The sequence below is a fragment of the Ambystoma mexicanum genome, chromosome 4q, assembly GCF_040938575.1.
Source record: "Ambystoma mexicanum isolate Mex_15411 chromosome 4q, UKY_AmexF1_1, whole genome shotgun sequence".
Lineage (NCBI taxonomy): Eukaryota > Metazoa > Chordata > Amphibia > Caudata > Ambystomatidae > Ambystoma > Ambystoma mexicanum.
Genome location: NC_090928.1, coordinates 780,725,609 through 780,748,181, shown reverse-complemented (window position 1 = coordinate 780,748,181; position 22,573 = coordinate 780,725,609). Strand labels below are relative to the sequence as shown.

At 48.1% G+C, this 22,573-nt stretch overlaps 1 protein-coding gene across 6 annotated transcripts in view; it reads left to right on the top strand.

The window, feature by feature from the left end:
• Window positions 1–22,573, top strand: part of KIF16B (kinesin family member 16B) — a 3,050,718-nt gene that overhangs the window by 675,524 nt on the left and 2,352,621 nt on the right. For all 6 annotated transcript variants that reach the window (XM_069608346.1, XM_069608345.1, XM_069608343.1 and 3 more), the window contains one exon: window positions 13,256–13,365. In XM_069608346.1, coding sequence (XP_069464447.1) covers window positions 13,256–13,365 — 110 coding nt within the window. The remainder of the gene's footprint in view (window positions 1–13,255; window positions 13,366–22,573) is intronic.

The following is a 22,573-nucleotide window of genomic DNA, read 5'->3' as shown; positions in this document are numbered from 1 at the left end:
GTTGAATGACTCATTGATGAAAATAGGGCAGTTAGCGGTTGGAAAAAGATATGATGGGGGGGGGGGGTCTGCAGACAGGAGACGCTTCGGCACAGGCATTGATTTCCCACCAAAAAGTGCAAGAGTCCTTGTCGAAATTTGACGATGGCAGATGAAATGTCAGTATCCATGGGGAAAGGGGACAAGACGCTTGGTGGCCTGGTTGATATGGCAAGAGTAATCAAGATTTCCAATTACATGAATTCTGAATGAGTCTGGGAGTTCTGGTATGTTCTCAGCAAGGTATTAACAAGCTGTTTCAGGCTTAGGCTTACCGGCACCATTGTTACTGGACCGGTAGAGAACAAGTTTGCGGCCTGGATGCCCTCCCACCCGCAAGGTCTGACCTGGCGGGCGGAATGGCACCCACTTGCAGACTTTCACAGTAGCACCGGCACCATTTAGAACTGTGCCGGTGCTACCATCATCCCCATTGAGTCCTATGGGACTCAAATGGCAATGGGGAATAGCATTTTTCCAGCGCCTGACTTCCCGGAACGCCGGGGTCGTAATACCCCGGTTAATTCTGGGAAGCCAGGAGCCGGAAAAATCACGAGTCCGGTGGCCAGCTTGCCGGTTTTACCGGCACGGCTACCGCCAGACTCGTAATGAGGCCTGTAGTCTAAGGAAGATGTGGGAGAGTAATTGGACCAGGTGCGGATGCTGGTCTTAGCTGATGATCTCCGGAAGGGGTTGGAAGGAACTATCGAAGAGTCGGACATACATTTTAGCGCTCAAGTCGATGCAAAAGAATAGGTCTCTGGGTAGTGATGGAGTCCCAGTGGAATTCTATTGTAAGTAAGCTGACGTACTTGTCCCTCAGTTAAAAAAGGTATATGACAGTGCGCTTGAATCTGGTATTCTCCTAACCTCTATGAGGGAGACTGTCATCACAGTTCTGTTGAAAGGGAAAAGGATCCATTAAGATCCAACTCTTATCATCTCATCTCGTTACTTAATGTAGATGCAAAAATACTGGGGAACATTTTGACCACTAGACTTTCTAGAGTGGCGCTGATGCTGGTCCTTCACATCAATACTTATTCCTAGAAAGGCGGAACACCATAATGAATTTGTCGCCTCCACCATGTAATGGGGGAGATTTGGGATTCGGAAGGGAAACTGGCGATGGCGTCCTTCGATGTGGTGAAGGCCTTCGACTCTAGAGTGGCGATGGTTGTTTAAGATAATGAGATCTTTTGGGTTTGGTGACCTCTGCCGGTGGTTGCAGTTACTGTATAATAAACGAATGGCAAGGGTAAAAACAAACAATTGGATTTTGCAACAGTGTGTTTTGGTAAGAGGGACGAGACAAGGATATCCGGTATCTCCTATTTTATTTTCAGTAGCGCTGGAACTGTTAATGTGATATTCTCTGAGAAAATTGAGAGAGTGGGTATATTAGCAGGGGGTGAGACATATTGGGCCTCATTATGAGTGTGGCGGTCTAGAAACAAGGGTGCTGGTAAGCTAACCGGCACCCTTGTTTCTGGGCCGCCACACTCCGAATCTACCTGCCAGAGCTGCTGCGCCAGACAGGTCTGACCCTGCCGGGTGCAGCAGCCACGGCAGGCGGATCCATCACAGAAGCACCGGCACCGTTAGCAATGGTGTCGATGCTTCTGTGAACCCATTCCCGTGGAGTCCTTTTGTAAACTGTCGGGTTTTCAAATTAATAAAGAAAAGTCACTGCTATTTCCTTTAGGGTGTGTGATGAATCTGATGATATCATCACTCCTTTCCCAGCGGTAACCTCTCCCCATGTGGCCAGGGGACGGCAGCTTCTACTTGATCCTGAACCTGGGGGCGGCTGTATGAGGGAGGACCACATGGGGGGTGAGAGGGGCGACACGATATCTTCTCCTGAGACATGTATCCCCCTTTTCTTCTTAGGTATACCCTTTCTATTCCCCATGCCTTAATGACATATTGTAATAGCTCCCTTCAACCATCTATGGGAACTACTGATAATAACTTCCAATGTTCTATAGATAAGTTAACAGAAACTGATTACCATTTCCATGCTTGCCAAAGTACCTTGACGAGAAAGCTGAATGGAGCAATGAGGAACAGTAAAGGCGAGAAGTACAAGATGCGCACTAGTGGTTGCGAATGCATGATAGGTGCCGGGAACATTTAAAAATCCTAACCAGCTGTAACAGGAGGAACGCTGCCTGGGAAAGCCTTGTCCTCTCAGTACCGACTGAGGCACTACTGTGTTGCAGAGAAGCCTGTGGAGCCAGCCAACTCGGGGAGAAATGCCAGAGGAAGAAGACTGCAAGAAGTTCGCCGGTTAGAGGTTGCGAGAGGAAGAGGGAAGACTTCCTGGCAATCGCAGGAACCGGAGAGCAGTATCCACGCCACCCGAACACAGAGAAGCAAACATCAGGCAAGCGGGAGCTGGGGAGAACGCGGAAGCTGCATAACAAAGTTTGTGGGAATGGGATGCCTGAAGCGCTGCTTTGCATTTGCCACGGGAGAACTGAAGAATGTCAAAAAAGCCAGTGTGTCCTCAGGAGAGAAACAGACACCAGCGTACTTTGGCAACCTTACCAAGGACAAATAAAAGTAAATGAAGCATATCAAAGGGAATGTGAAACCCAATATTTCCAACATGGTAATAACCAAATGAATGCAAGATATATACACGTTTGCAAGTGTGTTAAGTGAAACACATGAAAAGCCCTGGCAGGAGAGTGCATCACACAAGTACGTCCTGATAGGAGAATATACCAGGCAAAGCCAAGACTGTGAGTAAAGAGTTAAATTAAAGTGGAGAAGAAACCTGGCCTGGGAGTACACCAGGTATTCTACGAAGTTGGAACTAAACAGTCAAGTTGTTTTATTTACAAGTTGTTTTTTTAAATCCGAGAAATCCAAGGAAGAATCATACCTTAGGAGTTTAAAGTGTCTTGAAGAGAACCTGTGGAAGGGCGCAATCCCCTGGAACTATGAACTTTATCCATTGGGAACTTTTGTGTTGGACTTACGGCTTTCCTTTTGTACTTGAACATTTGTGCATTTTTAAGGTCAAAGACATTATCCTTTACACCTTAGTTACTTTTAGAATGTGAGGGCCAGAAAGGTATTTCGAATGGATTGTGTCCTCCAACGTATTCCACATCTTTGACATGTAATGTCCACCGCTGTGTACTTCGGCCCTTTTTCAGCTGAGGGCGTCCTGCTTCGATGGCGTTGGGTCGATGTCCCTCGAAAGCCTCCATAGAGGGCGACATCAACGGATGTTATAAATAGGACGCACAGCGCCTGAAGCCTCAGTTCCGTTTTTTTCTGCAAACGTGTTTGCTTCTTGTGTATTCCTCATGAATATGTCTTCTTCAACCCCTCTGACTCCTCTGTCTGGCTGTAGGACTTGCCGGAAATGCAAGTCTAAGATGTCGATTACGGACCTGCATCGCATTTGTTTGTGGTGTCTGGGCAAGAATCAAAACACCGACGACTGTTCCAAATGCCAGTCGCTGACTGCTAAGACCTTGCGGGAGCATAAGGGGAAGCTACAGGTAGGTAGTGGTTCCAAACACAGCAAGTCCCGTAAAGCTGCTAAGGGGATATCCACCGACGATTCGAGGGACGACTCTCCTTGTAGGAAAGAGTACCGGGGGTCTTGGTCCCAGAGTCGTCGTCCTCGTCTCGGCATTCCCGGAAGCGCCGTCACTGGTCGCCTACCCGTCCTCCTCGAAGAATGGTGCAGCGAGGAAAGTGGCTTGTCCTACGAAGTCCTCAACTCCGGAGGAATGGGAAGCCTTCAGGGAACAGATGCTGACGAGTTTTCAATCCCAGGGCACAGTTCCGTCCGCACCTTTTGGAAGAAGCTGGCAGGGAACGTTCTCGGTCCGTGGCTCGTATGCCTTTGGGCTCAGGTCCTCCGTGCAATTCTCATCGGGAACCTTGGAGGTCCTGTTCGGACAAGGTTCAGGTTGATCGCCAGAGACGTGCTTCCAGGTCTCGGTCCTCGTCCCCAGCGAGACTGCAGAAATCTGGTAAGGGCTCGAGGTCGGCGTCGACTCCATCGGCGCTGTGTCTATCGGATACGGATGTCGAAGCTTTGCCTTCACACCAGCCCGCAGCACCGGAGGTCCCTGGTACTGTGGATCCTCCAAGGAAGGCTACTTCCAAGTCTGTGAGGCCTGTTAAGGATTCCAGACCCTCTTCTGTCCCGAGGCAGGATTTTATTTTCTCCCTCTGGATGATATCTATGAGGCTGAGGAGAGGTCAGATTTGGAATTTGACCCTGTGGAGGCTGATGTGGCTCCTGTCTTTTCCAGTGACAGTCAATTGGAAGAGTTACGTCAATCTCTTCATGATGCCAGTGTCTTGGACACTTCCCCTGAGGTGGAGTTTGGCAGACCTGAGCCTGGGGCTCATGCTTAGTCATCCTACATGAGACTGATGGCTAGGGTGACTGAGTATCTTGATTGGTCTAGTCCTCTGAAAGCTTTTGTTCAGGATGATTTAACTGATAATTTGGATCAAGGTCCGTCCTCTGACCCGGTGTTACCTTTTCATTTGAAGTTGCAGAAAAGGGTGGCGGCTGCTTGGCAGACACTGGAATCTCTTCCGGTGGTTAACAAATCATTAACTAAAAAATACTGCCCTTCTAGTAGCAACCCCAGCTAACTTTCTTCTCACCCCACTCCCGAGAGTTTGGTGGTTCAGGCGGCTACGGCCACTTCGAGGCAGGCGGCGTAGCCTACCACCCCTCCTGATAGGGACGACAAACAGTGTTTTCTGCAGGGATTATGGGGCTGAAGTAAAACAACTACACTTGTGCCTTAAAAGATTTTCACACACTCTGTGGAATTATGTTTCTCTAGCGGCTGAGCCTATTCCCGAAGGGGAAGAAAGGGATGGGTTCCTTGCTCTCGTGCAAGATGGCAACAATGCCATGTGTGAATCCCTTCAGTCGGGATTGGACACGGACGACAGTGTTAGCTGGTCCATGGCTGCGAGCACCATTATAGGCAGATTTGCGTGGTTGAGGAAGTCGTGTTTTCCTCCGGATGTGCAAACCCATTTTTTGACCATGTCCTTTGATGGCGCGCATTTTTTTTGCCAACAAGGCTGACGAGAGCCTTGAGAGGTTGCAGACCTCAAAAGCTGCGGCTAAATCTTTGAGTGCAGCTGTGCTTCAATCTCTGCCTTTTCATCCTAGGGGACAGCAGTGGAGGGGAGGTTCCTTTCATTACTACTCCTCTTTTGGTAGGACGAGAGGAGCCGCCAGTCAAAGGGGCCAAAGATAAAGTACCCGTGATGGTTGGTGAAATGGGGGCGCCAAAGCCATTCGGGCAGCTTCCTCTTTGCCTTCAGGCCTGCCGCAGCCGCTCCAAAACAAGCATGAGGCCATGTTCCATTGTTTGATGGTTGGGGGCAGACTGTCTCAGCATCTCGAAGAATGGTTTTGCTATTACTTCGGATGCATCGGTCTGGATACAATAGCCCACGTCTACTGCCTTCCCTTCCTAAAGCAGCCTCACGACAATCCACCGGGGAATCTCTTTTTGAAGCTTCCAGATCCGCTCCTTGTGCAGGAAATCTTGACCCTGCTGGAGAAAGGCACTATAGAACTGGTGCCTGTAGCGGAGAGGAACAAGGGATGGTATTCCCCATATTTTTTTATTCCAAAGAAAGACAGGGGATTGAAACCCATCTTGGCCTTGCGTTGGTTGAACAAACTTCTCAGGAAGGACAAGTTCAAGATGATCACTCTTTCTCAGGTCCTCCAGTCCCTTCAACTTCAGGATTGATTGGTGTCTCTGGACCTACAGGATGCTTACTTTAGTGTGCCGATTCATCCAAAGTACAGAAAGTACCTGAGCTTTGCGGCTGGCAGCTCGCACTTTCACTTTCGGGTCCTGCCATTCGGATTGACCTCCGCCCCGAGGGTCTTCAACAAGCTAATGGTGGTGGTGGCAGCGTATCTCAGGCAAGGGGGGATTCACGTCTACCCCTACCTGGACGACTGGCTGATCTGTGCGCGTTCTCCCGAGCAAGCAACGGATCATCTCGGTCTCACCTGCTGCTCCCTTCACAAGCTGGGCTTCTCCCTCAATTTCAAGAAGTCGCATCTGACGCCTTCCCCAACACCTCCAGTAGATCGGGCTGTGTTGGACAAGTCCTTGTGGAAGTGCTTGCCTCCCAAGGTGAGGGCTCATCACAGTGTGCAGATGGTCGACAAGTTTCAACATGCCCAGTGTCTCCCGGCTTTCGAATTCTTAAGGTTGCTGGGCCTCATGGCATCCAGCATTTTTCTGGTGCCAGAGGCCAGGTTGAGGATGAGATCCCTGCAATGTGTCCTTAAGATGCAGTGGTCACAATTCTCAGGCAAGATGTTGGATCCCGTTCAGATTCCACTCTGTGTCACAGGATCTTCTGTGTTGGGCCAACGAGGGGAACCTGATGAAGGGGGAGCCGTTTTGGCAACCATTGCCAGAGGTGACTGTAGTGACGGACGCGGGATGGGGAGCTCATGCCAATGATTTGACCGCCAGCGGTCGTTGGTCTACATCGGAGTTCAAACTCCACATCAACCTGTTAGAGCTGAGGGCCATCAGGCTTGCCCTGAAAGCTTTTCTGTCGTCTGTGTGGGGGAAGAGTGTCCTGATCGTGACGGACAAAACAGTGGCCATGCATTAACTCAACAAAAAAGGGGGGGGTAGGTTCACTCCCATTGTGCAGAGAGGTGTTGCAGCTCTGGTTCTGGGCAATCCAGCAGGGAATATCACTCTCGGCTGTTCATCTGGGCAGAGAGGAGAATGCGGCAGCGGTTGCTCTGAGCAGGCAGAGCACGGTCTCTCTTATGGAGATCTTTGCCCTTTGGGGAACCCCACAAGTGGATCTCTTCGTGACCAGTGCCAACCGGAAGTGCGAGAGATTCTCCTCAAGGGAATTTCCTGTGAGAGGAGCCCTAGGAGACGCATTCGTCGTGGATTGGCCATTCCCACTTCTGTACACCTTTCCTCCGGTCCCTGTCATTACTCAAGTGTTAAAGAGGTTGCAGAGGTTTGGATCCCACATGATCCTGATTGCTCCGGATTGGGCCAGGAGAGTGTGGTACCCGGACCTTCTAGAAATTTCCATCAGTCCTCCACGGAGAGGATTGTCACACGCGCGCACGCGCGCGCTCTCGCTCTCGCTCTCGTTCTCGCTCTCGTTCTCGTTCTCCATCCAGAGGTCAAGACTCTCAACCTTCACACTTGGTATCTGAAAGGTTGAGATGTAAGGATTGGCACTTGATGGAGGTGTTGCTTTCGGCCAGGCGGCCGGCAACCAAATCACTGTACCGTTGCCATTCGCGTAAGTTGCGCGACTGGTGCAGAGGACAAAATGTTGATCCTTTTCAGTGTTCCATTCCAGTGGTACTGTCTTTCTTGCTTTCTTTGACCCACAGGGGCCTTAAAGTAGGTACCATTAAAGGTTACCTGGAGGCGCTGTCTATCTTCAAGCGCTCGTCTGAAGAATGATCTTATTTTAAGATTCTTTTGATTTCCCAATTTCTTAAAGGGCTCACTAATGTGTTCCCGCCGTCCCCATTTCAGGTGCCGTTTTGGGATCTGAATTGGTCTTGAAATTCCTGATGGGTGCTCCGTTTGAACCTTTGCACTCTTGTCCTTTGAGACTGTTGTCTTTCAAGACGGTGTTCTTGGTTGCGGTTACATCCGCTCGCCGAGTGAGTGAATTGCAGGCACTTTCATTTAAGCCGCCCTTTACTGTGTTCCACAAGAATAGGGTTTTACTGAGGGTACGTCCTTCTTTTCTGCCGGATGCAGTGTCTTCAGTTTCATCTAAGCCAGAAAGTGGTACTTCCTTCCTTCTTTCTATCCTCCTCCTCATCCTGGTAAGGAAGAGGAGTGACTCCATAGGTTGGACCCTAGGAGAGCTCTGAGCTTTTATATTTCTAGGATGTCCAGGGTCAGAGTGGACGATCAACTCTTTGTGGGGTATGCTGCAGACTGATTGGGCCAGGCTGTTACCAAACAGACCTTGTCCAGGTGAATTATCCTCACCATTATGAATGTTACAGATTGGCGGGCAAGGACCCTCCCGAAGGGTTGCAAGCTCATTCCACTAGGGCGTGGCTACTTCCACAGCCCTGCAGCGGGGAGTTCCTATTAGGAATATTTGTGACACACGACGCAGCAACATGGGCTTCTATCCATACCTTTGTCAAACATTACTCCCTGGATACGCTCGATGGTCAAGATATGGCCCGTAGTAAGGCGGTTCTTTATTCTGCCATCTGATTGGGTTTTCTCAATTCTTTTCCCTCCTCCATTTTCTGGTACTGCTTTGGGAGTCTGTCAAAGATGTGGAATACGTTGGAGGACACAATCCATTTGAAGAACAAGTTACTTACCAACTGGTAACGTTCTTTCGACTGGATGTTCCTCCAACATATTCCATATCGCCCTCCCAGCCTGCCCCTCTGGAGAATTTCCTATGCTATTGCAGCTTACGTTCCCGCAAGGCTATGTGCAGTCAAGCAGGCATTGTGCACGAGCATGTTGCACGTTATGGAGGAAAAAACATAAACTGAGGCTACGGGTGCAGTGCATCCTATTTATAACATCCGGTGACGTCGCCCTCGATGGAAGCCTTCGAGGGACATCGACCCAATGCCATCGACGCAGGACGCCCTCTGCCAAAAAATTTCCGAAGTACACAGCTGTGGACATTACATGTCAAAGATGTGGAATACGTTGGAGGATCATCCAGTCGAAAGAACGTTACCAGTTGGTAAGTAACTTGTTCTTCTGACACAGGACATTTTGCGTTGGACATCTTGACATCTGACAGACCCTTGGTTTATGGTTGAGCTAGGTAAATACCTCTTAGTCGGGACAGCAAGGTGTTTTCCAACCCCTTTTTATTTTGGATAAGTCTATAGCCACAAATAGGAGCTCTGTGTCCACGTCTCAGTCCTGGCTCTTCACAGGGGTCTCAGCAAGTGGGATTTCTCTACCGCCCCGGATTGGGTGATACAGTGGGTCATTCAGGTACCTTATTTGGTGAATCAGAGGTGATCATCCCGCAAAAGCCGTGACCTGGACCCCATCACATGTGGCCAGGAAAAAGGCAGCCGCTACCTGATCCGGGGGTTGGTAATATGCGGGAGGATCACATGGGAGGGAACTCTGGTCAGGAGGAATGAGAGAAGCCTCTGAACAATTTCCCTAATGATCCTGCAGACTTTATGGCTTATTGTACAATTGATGATACTGATCTTAAAACAAATAACATTATGGACAAGTCCCATAATGATCTTAGCACTGAGAAGAGGAAGAGGGGTCCAGAGTTACCAAACTGTAGGGAGCGGTGTAGTTGTAATGAACCACAGGAGAGCAGGAACTTTAAACATATAAAGGCTTTTCAGGTGCGAGCCAAGAGAGAGCAGCAAAAAGAAGCAGTAGTTGAGTTGTTGCTGTGCTGACAGTGGAATGCTGTGCAGAAACTGTGTTTGATGCTGGGATTCCTGTGGTATGCAGAAGCTGCGCAGCGGGAAGCGGTCCTTAGGGAGAGAAAAGCTCTCTGTCCTGTATCCTGCTTTTATGGAGAGTGTAAGGAACCACGAAAGCTCCTTTGACAGCCAGCGCGAGCAGCGACAGACTGACCAGAGCTACCAAATGCTGGTGGCAGCCCAACGGACGAAGAAGCAGAACCGGCAAATCGGACTGAGACGCTAGGATATACCAGTGAGTTGGCCTGATACAGGTGACCCGGGGGTGCTCGGAACGAGACCGATGATAGTAGTGCACATTTTGAATGCCGAACATTTAAATTAAAGCAAATTGGGCGCAACTCTCCTATTAAGAGATATCGAATAGGAGAATATTGTAAGCCGCATTGTCAAAGCCAAGAAGGGGCGATAATCACGCAAAGTGGATAAAATTTACCTAAGGAGGGATATCTATTAAGGGAAGATTTTAACCTGCTTTGCTGAAGCCAAATAGTAAACCATTTTTGTTTTGTGCAGTATACCTGTGGAAGACGCTGCGAGCCAATTGTGTTAAAAGTCAAGAGACTAAACTCGGAAGCAGTTGTTGGTTCAACTCTCTCCTTTCAGAGTTTGGAGCAAACCTTATACCACAGAGAACAAATTTGCTGTAGTAGGAGTTTTCATCCTGGCAGGCGAGTAAACCAAGAAAGGGACAAATAGTGGTTAGTCCTGGCAGGCGGGTGGACCAGGAAGGAGATAGCTTGAAGTTCTATGAATGTGGTATAAGGTTGTGGTGGAAAAGAAGTGGCAATTCCACTACTGTGTTTGAACTGTTGTATAACCATTGTGACTAAGGTGTTGCTTATGAAGGACAACTATGATGTGATCTTCAGAGAAAATAACTTTATATTCAACCTGGAGTGGAACTTGGCTTGTGAAAAGAATTTTCCTGAAATTGAACTTTGGTTTGAAACATCCTGAATTGATCCAAGGGAAGGTGATCCAACCCTGGTCACAAGGATTCCTGTTTACAACTTATATGTTTTTCATGAGGTTTTATCCATCAAATAATTCCTGTATGATTTTGTTGTATGTATCAGCATGTGGGACTGATACATTTGAACACTAAGTCATTTTCCTTTCGCCTTAGTTTGTTGTTAGGGAAACCCTTGTTAGGCTAGGGAAAGATAAGCGTTTGTTTCAACCCTTATTTAACAAAATGGAAACTTATACCGAAGTGTCCATCTCACATTTCTGACCCCTAGGTTTCTAATTTGTCATGACATTGAGGAGACTTAATACCGGTACAGCATTGTCAGGGATTGGGGAAGCAATTCAATTTTGGAAAACATTATCCCTGCCATTAAAGGAAGTGTGGCACCCTGTTTGGGGCTGGGGGCGTGGTTTACAAGACAATGGCATTTGCTGATGACATGCTGCTGGCACTTCAGAGCCTACTGCATCTGTCGGGGCAGTAGCCTCGGAGGTTGTGTCCTTCGGGGGGAGGGGGATGTTCATGGTTAAAAATAAACCCGCACAAGTCAGAGGTGCTAAACTTCACACTGCTGGGGGCCCTGAGAGGGGCGTTCCAGTGGGTGATGGAGAGAATCAAATAGTTAAGCGTCCATGTAACGAAATCTCTAGACGCCTTATATGCAGCGAACCATCCACATTTGCTTGACGCTCTGAAAACAAACCTGACGCGTTGGAACCCTCTTCATATATCCTGAATGCGACGGATGGCCTCAATTAGGATGGTGACCTTTCTACGCTTCCTCTACTATTTCCAGGCCTCATCAGTTCCTCTTCCCCGGTAGTTCTTTCGATCGCTCAACCAGCTCCTCTCTGCTTTTATCTGGAGAAACAAAAAGCAGGGAGTGTCGCTATGGGTACTTATGGCCCTGACAAGCAAGGGGGGACTGGCGGTTCGCAACTTCATATTATACTAACTGGCTGCCCAGCTGCATGTAATAAAGCAGTAGCTAACTGGGGAGGACAGCAAGATGTGCGTGCCTATGGATAGGGTGGTGGTGGGGGGCCCCTTTGGCGGAGGTGCTGTGGCTGGCTAAGGCTGACCGACCAGCTAGTTTGCGGGCATCCCAGATCATGGCATTGGTGGGGGAGGTGTGGGATGACCTATTAAAAAGAGGGGTGATATTGACCTTACCACGATTGTTCACGCCACTGTTTGGGAATCCACAGTTAATGCCAGGGTTGGAAGTGGGAGCATTCAAAATAAATATGGGAAGTGGAGAGCGGCTGGGTGCACAAGACTGAGAGATGTCATGCAAGGACAATAAATCAAGTCTTTTGAGCAATGAATAGTTCTTGGACTTGTCTGAGGGGGACAGGTTACGGTACTACCAGCTCTGGCATTGGGTATTTTACCCAGCTAACAAACTAGCGGCAAGCCGACAATTTACTACCTTCAAGAAGTATTTTACATCTCACTCGGGGGAATCACATCTCGTATCTTCATTATATGCGGTCATCGGAGAGGGGCGGTGAAAGGAACATGGCCCTACATGGAAAAATGGGAGAGAACGCTGGGACGACAAATATCACTAGAGTGGGAATTCCTGTGGGGTAACATACCCAAGCTCACCCGGTCAATTTAGCTAAGAGAGATGTGGTGTAAGGTGCTTACCCAGTGGCATTATAACCCGGAAAGCTTAGTTCCATGTAACCAGGGGCAGAGCCGGACTGCTGGAGAGGTTGCGTTGGGAGGAGGGGACTGGGCACACAGCTGGTGGTCTTGCCCGGCCATACTCCCTTTTTGGGAGCGGGTGGAAGAGTCAATGAAAGAAATGCTGAGCCAAGACTTACGGCTGGAGATGGGGATGTGCACTTTGGGGTTTAGGGAAACCGCGCTGCAGGGGAGGCCCTCATTCAAGGCATGCATGGTGTTCGTTTCTGGCGGCGCTGCTGGTGGTGGCTCGAAGGCGGAAGAGCAGGGAAGTTCCGACACTCCATGAGTGGCTATTCAAGATCTGGCACATCCAGGCTATGGAATGGGTCATGTATAATATCCAGGGGGATTCCAAGACATTTTCGGGATGATTGGGGAATGCTACTAGCCTATACTTCCTCTTAAAGATGTGTCCGCAAAACATACAGATTCTAAACATTGTCCGATTTTCTGACAAGGCCTAGCCTAAAGGGTATTAGAACAACCTTCTGCGTGTAGGGGGGCAGCTCTGAGGGGGGTTTGGAGGGGTGGGCAGAGGCAGTGGTGTGGAGGGGATTGTTTTTTACTTATTGCAAAATGCCAATAAAACAATATAAAAAGAAGATATATCTCACGAATTAATGTGATTGATCAGGAACATAACACTTCTTGATATTTTGCACTTGGATCATCTGTGACCACACATTGTCCCTCATTGGATTCTGCTGCTGCTGAACAATAGCAGATGGCTTCTGGCAGAAGTGCGTGGGAGAGAAGAGGGACACAGGTTAGACTTAGCTTTCTCTGTTTGGAATATGTTCAAAGGTACTCTATTGTGTTTTTATTGCTGTTACGAGCAAATGTATTTTGAGAAATATGTTAGTTGTGCCTCTGCTAAGCACATATTATCAAATGCATGGTGAATGTTTGCATCGTGTAAGAGGAATTCCTGTTGAAGCCTGAACAATTGTATCGAATGTATTGAGGGCAAGCTTTTCCTGACATGTGGCATATCTTTTTCACTGTCGTTTTATAATTACATTTAATTAGTCTAATATGTATATATAAAACTTTAAAATGCTATATGTTCACAGCTACCTTGAAATATATAATGAACGTGTGAGGGATCTACTGAGAAGGAAATCATCAAAAACATTTAATTTAAGAGTTCGCGAACATCCAAAAGACGGGCCATATGTTGAAGGTAAGGATAAATAATTGCTTTTGTGCATATGCGCTCTCCATCAGTTGTATTTAATACCTTTCTATTATTTTCCGTAATGTGTCTGTGATCCAGCTGTGTCCCAGCAACAAATATTGAAATGGATTTAAGAAAAGCTTCATACTTCTGTTTATTCATTTTCTTTATACATAAGATTCACATTACAACTTTGACGGTTACATAAACTGGTCTTGTGGTCTCGATTGAGAAAATACAGTGTGCTAGCGATCATGTACATCCCGTACATCGGTTCAACGTTTCCCCCAGCAGTGTCACATTTTCCGATCATTTCCTTTCCTCATTTCCCTTTTCCCAGTAATATTCATATCCTCTAGACTTTGTTCGCCCCACCTCTGATGTTCAAGGGGGTTTCAGATCTGTCGAGGAGTGCAATTCGTTCAGCAGTTGGCTCCAGTTTATTATCCTCTCTTGCTCTAATTTTGCGTCTCTGGTTTGCTGTAGAAAATCTAACTCTGCCATTCCCCATCTGTGGATATCTCCCATCCATCGTACCAAGGACGGGTACTGGGGTTGGTTCCACTATATGGCTTACCTCTTTTTCACTAGTATTCGCATAAACCGGGCTGGTCGTTTCCTCACTTTGTGGCGCTTCCCACCGGGTAGAAGTCCCCATAGACACATCGGTTTGTTTTCAAAGCTGGAACCCAGCAGTTCGTTAATCTTTGACATAACTGCTTGCCAGTAGCGTGCAATCACCGGGCACCCCCACATCATGTGCCCGATCCCTGCCTGTCCGGTCCTACATCTCGGGCAGTCCCTACTCAAGGTGTTCATTGCGTGTCATTTTTCGGGGGTCACATACACCCTGTGGAGGACATTGAACAGTATATGTTGAAATCTAGCATTTCTTGACACTTTTCTGACTTGTTCCCCCATTGCGCCCCAATCTGTTTCGGAGATCTGGTCTCCTGCATCCCATTCCCATTTGGCCTTGACTGCTAAGTCCTCCAGAGGAAACTGCCCTCATATTCCCTGATGAATTCGGGAGATCCTGGCCTTTTCGTCCCCCTGCCTAAGTAGAACCTGCATTAATATGATATGATAGGTTATTTATAAGGCGCTTAATACCCAGAGGTTTCTAAGCGCGGACCCGGGGATTGAACCTGTGTTGCTCTGTGTCGTCTTACTTCCAAGGCGAGCACGTTGCCACTGAGCTGTCCTCCCGAGACCTATGGGTTCGTAGCCGGTTCTTTTGGTATCTCTGTCCACATTTTGGCTAAGCATTTAATCACTGTCCTAGAAGCCAGGAACTGTCCAGGAACTGTCCACTAGAAATCTTAGATTGCCCCCCCACAAATAGGGCCCCCACTGAGCTACATCTCTTCTACATCAAGCTCTAGAACCCCATTAGGCATTTTGCTGACCAAAGGACCAAATCTGAGCCCATGGTAAGTCTGCTCTATAAAGCCCTGGCACCTGCATCTTCCTCAAAAGTTTATTCCAGACCTCTCGTACCACCTGAAATGCATTTGTGGCCCCCCTTGCCCAGACTGTGCCCCACAATAGTTCCTCTCCTCTGCGATTTGGCGGAAGGCTCCCCAGCAAGCTTGTCAGCAATTACCCCCTGGTATCCGCCCATACCAGTACCGCTTGTAATGGAGCCACCATGAAGTACCACTCATAATTCGGCAAATTAAGATCTCCTTCGCTGCGTGACCACCATTGAGGTCGCTAGTGAAACTATTCTCCTCCTCGTGTCCCATAGCAACTGTCCTATCCGCTCATCCAGTATCTTAAAGAAAACCTTCTTGATGATGTATGGGATATTGGTAAAATAGTAGAGGAGCCTTGGTAGGATGACCATTTTGCATAATGCTATGCTCCCCATCAGTGATATCAGTAGTTTTTTTTCCAAAATTAGACCGATTCCCCTATCCCTGATAATGCTCTTCCCATGTTATATACAAATGTATCCTCCATTTTGTGAAAATTCTGGATGTCCAGGTATCTAAATGATTCTCCCTCCCATCATGAGTCACCAATCTGGAAGGTCAGCAGGGTCTCGGTTGCGGAGCCCTCCAAGTGGGAATAAGAGCGACTTTTCTGTATTGATGCGGAAGCCGGATAGCTTCCTAAGGTTAAGCACCTCTATTAGGGTTGGTAGGTTCTCCAGTGACTATCATCGGCATTTAGAGCACCTATATATCTCACCCATCCTGCCAGTATGCCTGCATCCCCCAGTTGTTTCCTAAGGTACCTCGCTAATGGTTTCAACACCAACACGAACAATAATGGGGAGACCGGGCATCCCTGCAGTGTCCCCCTGCTCAAAGCCCAACTCTGTGACACCCAGTAATTTGTCTTTGCCCTCGCCATTGGTGCATTATACAATAGCCGTAGCCGTAGACATTGACAGATGTTTTCCCCATATCCATAAGCCTCTAATACCCGGAACAACCATGCCCACTCCACAGAGTCAAAGGCCTTCATGGCGTCGAAGGAAGCCAATGCCATGTCCTCCTCTGAATCCCGAACCTGGTCCATTACATGATGTAGGCGATGGAGATTCATTTTGGTGCCCCGTCTTTCAGTTAATCTGTACTGGTCTGGGTGCACATGTCGTGGGGTCACCCCAGATAATTGATTAGCCAGAACCTTTCCCAGAATCTTTGCCTCAACATTGAATAATGAGATGGGGCAATAGGATGCGCTGTTGAGGGGGTCTCTGCATTCTTACAAAAGGACGGATATGACCGCTTCACACATTGAGTCTGGGAGAATCCCTGTGTCAAAAACTGTCTCAAATACTTTCATAAGTCGGGGGACTAGGAGTTCCTCATATTTACAGTAGAATTCAACCGGGAACCCATCACTACCCGAGATTTACCTTTGTTCACTGACTGCAATGCCCCATATATTACGGATTCTTCAATGGGTTTATCCAACCCAATTCTATCGTCCCCCGCAAGATCCGGCAATTGTACCAGATCTAAGAGTTCCCCCTGCGTCTTCAGCCATATACATGCCTTCACTTCTATACAGATTGGTGAAAGTGTTGGAAGGTTGTCTTGATTCCCGCCTGAGGTGTGACTATTTCCCAAGCCTCTCGTCTGATCTAAGTTACAGTATGTCTGGATTGCTCCCGCCGAATAAACCAGACTAATAGTCTCCCCACCTTATCCCCTCCCCCAAGAATTTACACATCTCTCTGGCTCCAATCAAATTTAGAAAGTGGGTCTTGCGTCTCTTGTTGGGAAGACGGGGCTTCTGCTAGCTCCCTCTTTCCCCTGCAACTTCCTTTTCCAAGGTGGATATCGCCCCACCCCCTTCTAATGTCTACAATTTATCCCCTAGGGCCCTCCTAACCCTTGTTAACTTGGATATACACAACCCTCTAATCGTGACCTTGAAAGCATCCCACAGGGTCCCCCAGTTTTCCACCAAACCCTTATTAATCTCAAAGAACCTCGATATCTCTTCCCTCAGGATCTCCCTAAATGCTCCATCATCTAGGCCCCCAACAGACGGTACGCCATGATGTCCGTCGCACCCCTCTTATAATTGTCTCTAAGAGCTAGAGGTCCGAAAAGATCCTCCCCAAGTATTCCGTATTGCAGAATTTATGAAAATGTTCTCTTTCCACAAAGAGATAATCCAAACGGGAATATGAGTTATGTACCCCAGAAAAATAGGAGTAACCTCGATTGCTTCCATGAGTCTCCCACCACAATTTCACCAAGTCCCAATCGCCCGCTATTTTCTATGCTCCTTCAGTGAGCTTGATGTGCCTGTGCTATCTAAACTGGGATCCACTAGACAGTTAGTCTCCCCCCATATAAACAACCCTTCCCAGTGTCCTCCCACCAGTTGCATTACTGATGGAAAGTATTTCTTGTCCTCACATTGTGTGGTGAACTCTTATGCGCCCAGAGATCCTTGCCTTCTAGTGTCCCCAGTATAGCCACTGTTCTACCAACATCATCTGTCGGTACTTTGTTCACCTGAATAGGTACCACTGCCGCTACCCAAATCAAAACTCCCCAGGTGTATTTTGAATAGGATTTCCCTACTACCGTTCCCCCCAAGTAGGTCTAGGTTTTTTCGCACCATATGGGTTTCTTGCAGCACGGCTAATTTCACACCATGTCATTTCAGGAATCCCCCACCCGTTGAGACTTCCATTTTTGCCCCAATCCTCTGACATTTAAAGTTTCAATCTTCAACCCATCACCCCCCATGTTGGATATGGTAGTCTGTTCCCTCACATTTGTACCTATCCGCCCTTTTCCCTATTTCGCCGTCCAAACCATTCCAGCCTGCCTTCTCAACCTAGCTTCGAGTGCCCACCCACCGGTCAACCGTGTCCGATTTTTATGCCCATGTCTCCCAGCTTTCCGCACATCTAACTCCTTCCAAAGCGTCTGTCCAGACCGTTCCCACCATTCTTGACGTACCATCTCACTTTGTCTCTTTAATTCAAGTGTGAACTTCTACCCGTAAGGCCAATGTACCCCTTCTCTTACTGAAGCTCAGTATCTTTGCCACAATGATTCTTCGCGGGCCTCCCGGGGGTGCGGCCCTGCCTAGCACTCTGTGTGCCTGTTCCACCTTGAAGAGCTTTGATAGTCATTTCACTCGTCCCTTCTTCTCGTTCGGGGACCCCTACCAGTCGGATGTTGCATTGCCGAGATCGCCCTTCTGCATTCTTGGCTGTGGATTTGAGTGTCCTGGTTCCCCCCACTAGGCTGGCCACTTGGTTTCTGAGACGTTGCAGATCATCCTCCACCGTACTTACTCTTTGCTCCGCCTCTGTGACTCTATTTTTTTTGTATTTGCTTATTATTTATATTGCACACCGAACCCTAGGGTAACTGGGCGCTTGAGAAACTTAGGGGTTACATACATGGTGAAAACATTGTACATTTGGCAGAAAAATATAGAGACAGGCGAAGGACCCTGGTTACAGATGGGTCAGGCAAAAAGGCGAGAGGAAATTGTACAATAGCATAAATAATATCGTCAGGTATTCGGCAGAACAACTGGAGAAGGGGCAGTAAAGCAATAAGGTAGTCGGAAGGTGGGTAACATCTTAGTGGGTAAGCTTGTTACTCAGCAAGTTTTTTATTCTCGCTTTGAAGGTGAGGAAGGAGGGATCTTGTCTGAGAGGGATGGGAATGGAATTCCATTGTTTGGCAGCTTGGACTGGGAAGCTGGCTCCTCTAGCTGTTTTTAGGTTGTACCTTAGTACCACAAGACAATAAGAGTGAGTGGATCTGGTGGTACGTACGGATTGGTGTTTGCAGATTTTGTCGGAGAGGTATTTAGGGGCGGTGTTTGTGAGGCATTTGTGCGTGATGGCCGGGGTGCGTAGTGTGATTTTATCACGAATCGGCAGCCAGTTCACGTTATATCACAGGGTGGACATTCGCCTGGATCTGGATAGGCTAAGTGCTGCTCTCAGTGAGTTGTTCTGGAGGACCTGGAGTCTGTTTAAGTTTAGTTCAGAGGAGCTCAAATATAGTGTGTTGCAGTAGTCTAATTTAGACAATGCAAGTGCTCTAGCTAGCGTTAGACAACTGTTGGTGGATAAAAAATGATGTACAGCTGTAGATCAATTTGTTGGTGTAAGCTGTGGAAGTCGCCACACTGCTGACTTGTTTTTTCAGGGACAGTCCCCAGTGAAGTTGTGGTCGTAAAAGCCGGTGAGGGGGATGAGGACTTGGGTGTTAGCATAGTTGGTCTAAATGATACCCAATTTGTCCAGACGATCAAATAGTAGCTTTGTAAATATATTGTATAGTGTAGGTGAAACACATGAGCCTTGAGGTACTCCACAGAGTGTGGGTGTTGGATCTGCAGAGGCTGTAGGGGAGAAAACTCTGGTGGTACGATTCGAGAGGAAGGAGTTAATCCAGTCAGAAGCATTGGTGGAGAATGCTGCTGCTGTGGTAAGGTGCCTGGTGAGAATTTGGTGGTCAACGAGGTCAAAGGCTACAGATAAATCTAAGAGCAGGAGGATCGCTAATTTACCTTTGTCCTTTGCCTCGTCCATTTGGATCTTAAGGTCTAAGAGAGCTGTCTCCGTTCCGTGTCTGGGCCTGAAACCCGATTACCTGAGGCCTAGCAGTTCATTTTCCTCTAAGTGTTTCTGGATTTGCAAGTAGGCCACCCAGTCCAGGATTTTTAGAAGAAATGGGACGGTGGTGATGGGCCTATAATTAGTGGGGATGTTTGGATCAAGGTTGTGATTTTTTTTTTTTTTTTAGGAGCGGCATAACCCACGCTTCCTTGAGATTGTTTGGTACCTGATTGGACGAGAAGGAGGAATTTATCAGGTTGGTGATGAAAGGGGCTGCATTTTTTGCTCCTTCCTTAATTATTGAGGCTGGGCAAATGTCCCACTGGCAGTGAGAGGGTTTTAGACTTTTTATGTTATCTTCTACTTCCTTAGGGGTTACTTGCAAGAACTTGAAAGGGGTGTACGTTTGAGGATTTTTGGCTGAGGTATGTGAGGAGTGGGAACTGTTTGGGAGGCTAGCCTTTATTGGAATCAATCTTGTTTTGCAGTAGGGTGATTTTGTCCGCAAGGGCTTGTTGGATTTTAGAGCATCAATCTGCATCTTTGGAGCAGTCCTGTGAGGGAGGTGCTGGGGATTCAAGCTTTTTTAGGATACTGAAGAGCTACTTAGTACTTGATTTGGCATTGTGCATCCTGGAATTATAGGCTTCTTTTTGTATTTGTATTTGTATTTTTATTGTTTTATATAGCGCCTTAATCCAAGGCGCTTTACAGTTTTTTTGCAGATAGGATGGCCGCTTTCTAGGTTGCGGAGGCTGAGAAGAAAGCACGTTTGTTGGAGTTGGGAGGTGATTTCCTCCAAGAGGATTCCGCTGATCTTTTGGTGTTTCTGAGGATTCTTAGTTATGATGTGAACCACTTGTTAAGGTGTGCGATGGGTTTAGCTTTTCTTAGTTTCAGAGGCGCCACGATATCTAATGCTGATTTCAGAGTGTTATTGTACAGGTCTACCAATTTGTTTGGATAAAGGTTGTTGAACTTGGATTTGTCGAGGATGTTGTTGATGAGGGGCTGGAGGCTGTCGGTAGTGATGTTGCGACAATTTCTCGAAAGGGGGGTGGGGGTATAAGGTGGCCTTGGGTAGGGTGGAGCCTAGGATGGAGAACAGGATGAGATGGTGATCCGACCAGGCTACTGGGTCGTTTTGGAGGATGGTGATGGCAGTTTAGGTCTGATACCCAGTCCAGTAGTCGACCTTTGGAATGAGTCAGTTTTGTAACTCTGTGTTTGAAGACCAGGTTAGTGATGGAGTTTTCCACCATCAAGGCAAGAGGGTTGTTGGGGTCCTGAAGACCTATGTTAAGGTCTCCTAGGAGGATAGTTTGGGATACGAGTTTGGTGTTGGTGGGTAGGAGGTTTGTGATGTCCACCTCAAAGGAGGAGAAGTGGCCAGGGGCCCGGTAAATGAGGTGAATGAGTATCGTTTCAGTGGGTGAGAATGCAAGTTTCACCGATAGGAGATCTGCAGACGGAAGCTAGTAGGGAGTATGGGTCTGAGGGCCAGGTGGGTTTTTGCAGTGAAGGCCACGCCTCCACCTTTGCCCAAATTTCTATCTCCCCTAATAATAGCATAGCCTTCTGGTAGGGCTAATGAGAGTGCTGGGCCTGCTGCGTTATGTAGCCAGGTTTCTGTAATAGCCAGGACGTCCACTCTATTGGATGCAATGAGGTTGGCAATCTCTGTGGCATGGGCTACGAGGGAGCGAGCATTGATGAGTGCTCCTTTAATATCAATAGATGGTAGAGTGGGGCTGGGTGCTTTTGGGCCTGTATTGGAGGTGGAATGTGAGTTGATGGTGGGGGTTTGAGTGCGGGTCGTTGAGTGGGGGGATAGCTGGAAGAGCAGACTTGGGTGTGGATGCTGAATGTGCAATACTTTCTATTTGTGTCAGGTGGAATGTGTGGGTTTTTAGGCCTTGAGGTTGCTTTGTGGTTTGGGAAGCGAGAGCCTAGTCTCAGATTCCTGATGTGGGCCGATGGTGAGATGAGTGGAGTGGGAGGTGTTGCGAAGCGTTGTAGCCATTCGATCGGGCTGAGTGTGGTACTAGCTACTGTGTCCCTAGATGCTTCAGTGGAAGGAATGTAAGTGAGAGTGGGTTGGATGGGTGGTAGGAAATATGAAGGGGTGATTGAGGGCACTAAAGGTAGGATAGAGGCCATGGCCAAGGTGACTCTGTGGAATGATGTCATCGTAGTGGATGGATGCAGAGCTAGTTTGGAAGCTGGTGAGCAGCAGGTAGATTTAGAAATGCTGTCGTTTATGCGCAGTAAGAGGCAAGAAGTAGGGAGTGTCCCGGTGTGCGTGCTGATTTAATGAAAGCACTGAGCTGTACTATGGCTGGCAGTTCGAGCGACAGGGTATGTCCCAGTGGGCTAATTTAATTAGTGCCGCAGTGGGTAGTCAAAAGAAGGGGAACTGAATACGCTAGTTCGAGGGGTGCACACTGGGCATGCTCGGTACAGGATACAATGCATCGGCAGTGGAGCGCCTGAGCAGTCGGCACCTGCAGACACAGAAGGCTAGATCAGTTGATGACGAACTGGGCAGGAAGTCAACATAAAGTGCACGCTAGTAGAGATGACAAGAGGGGCCAGAAATCAACATGAAGGCTGTGCAAACATGATTATCACAATACGCTAGATCAAATGATGGCGTGCAGGGGAACAGTGCGTAGGCGTTCACCAAGGTGTAGCATGAATATTGGGTGTAGGAGCTGTGGTCGGGTGTGGGGGAGGGGTCAGATGGTGGTATGTACTCGCATAATTTCTTGGCGGCCGCTGAGTCAGCAGAGTTTCTGGGCGATGGCGGACCGGCGGCACCGGACAGGCACAGACAGGCTGCGTGTGCCTTAAGAGGTGCCGGAGATCTGGGGAAGTAAGCCCCACATATCAATAGGGAAAAGGCAAGTTGCTTAGCAACCTAGACACACAAACAAACGGCGACCATTTCTGATGTGTCCATAAGGTTCATGGCGGCAGCAGTGCCGTAATCAGCTGGTTAAGGATGATCGGGTCTGCAGCAGGGCGAAGGGTGATCGGGGCTTCACGAGCTGGGTGATTTTTCAGGGTAATTGACAGGCACGGCTTAGAGAGATCGGCCTGTAGCCTTACCCATGTCGTGGGACCTCGACGTATTTGAGGTCATGGTGT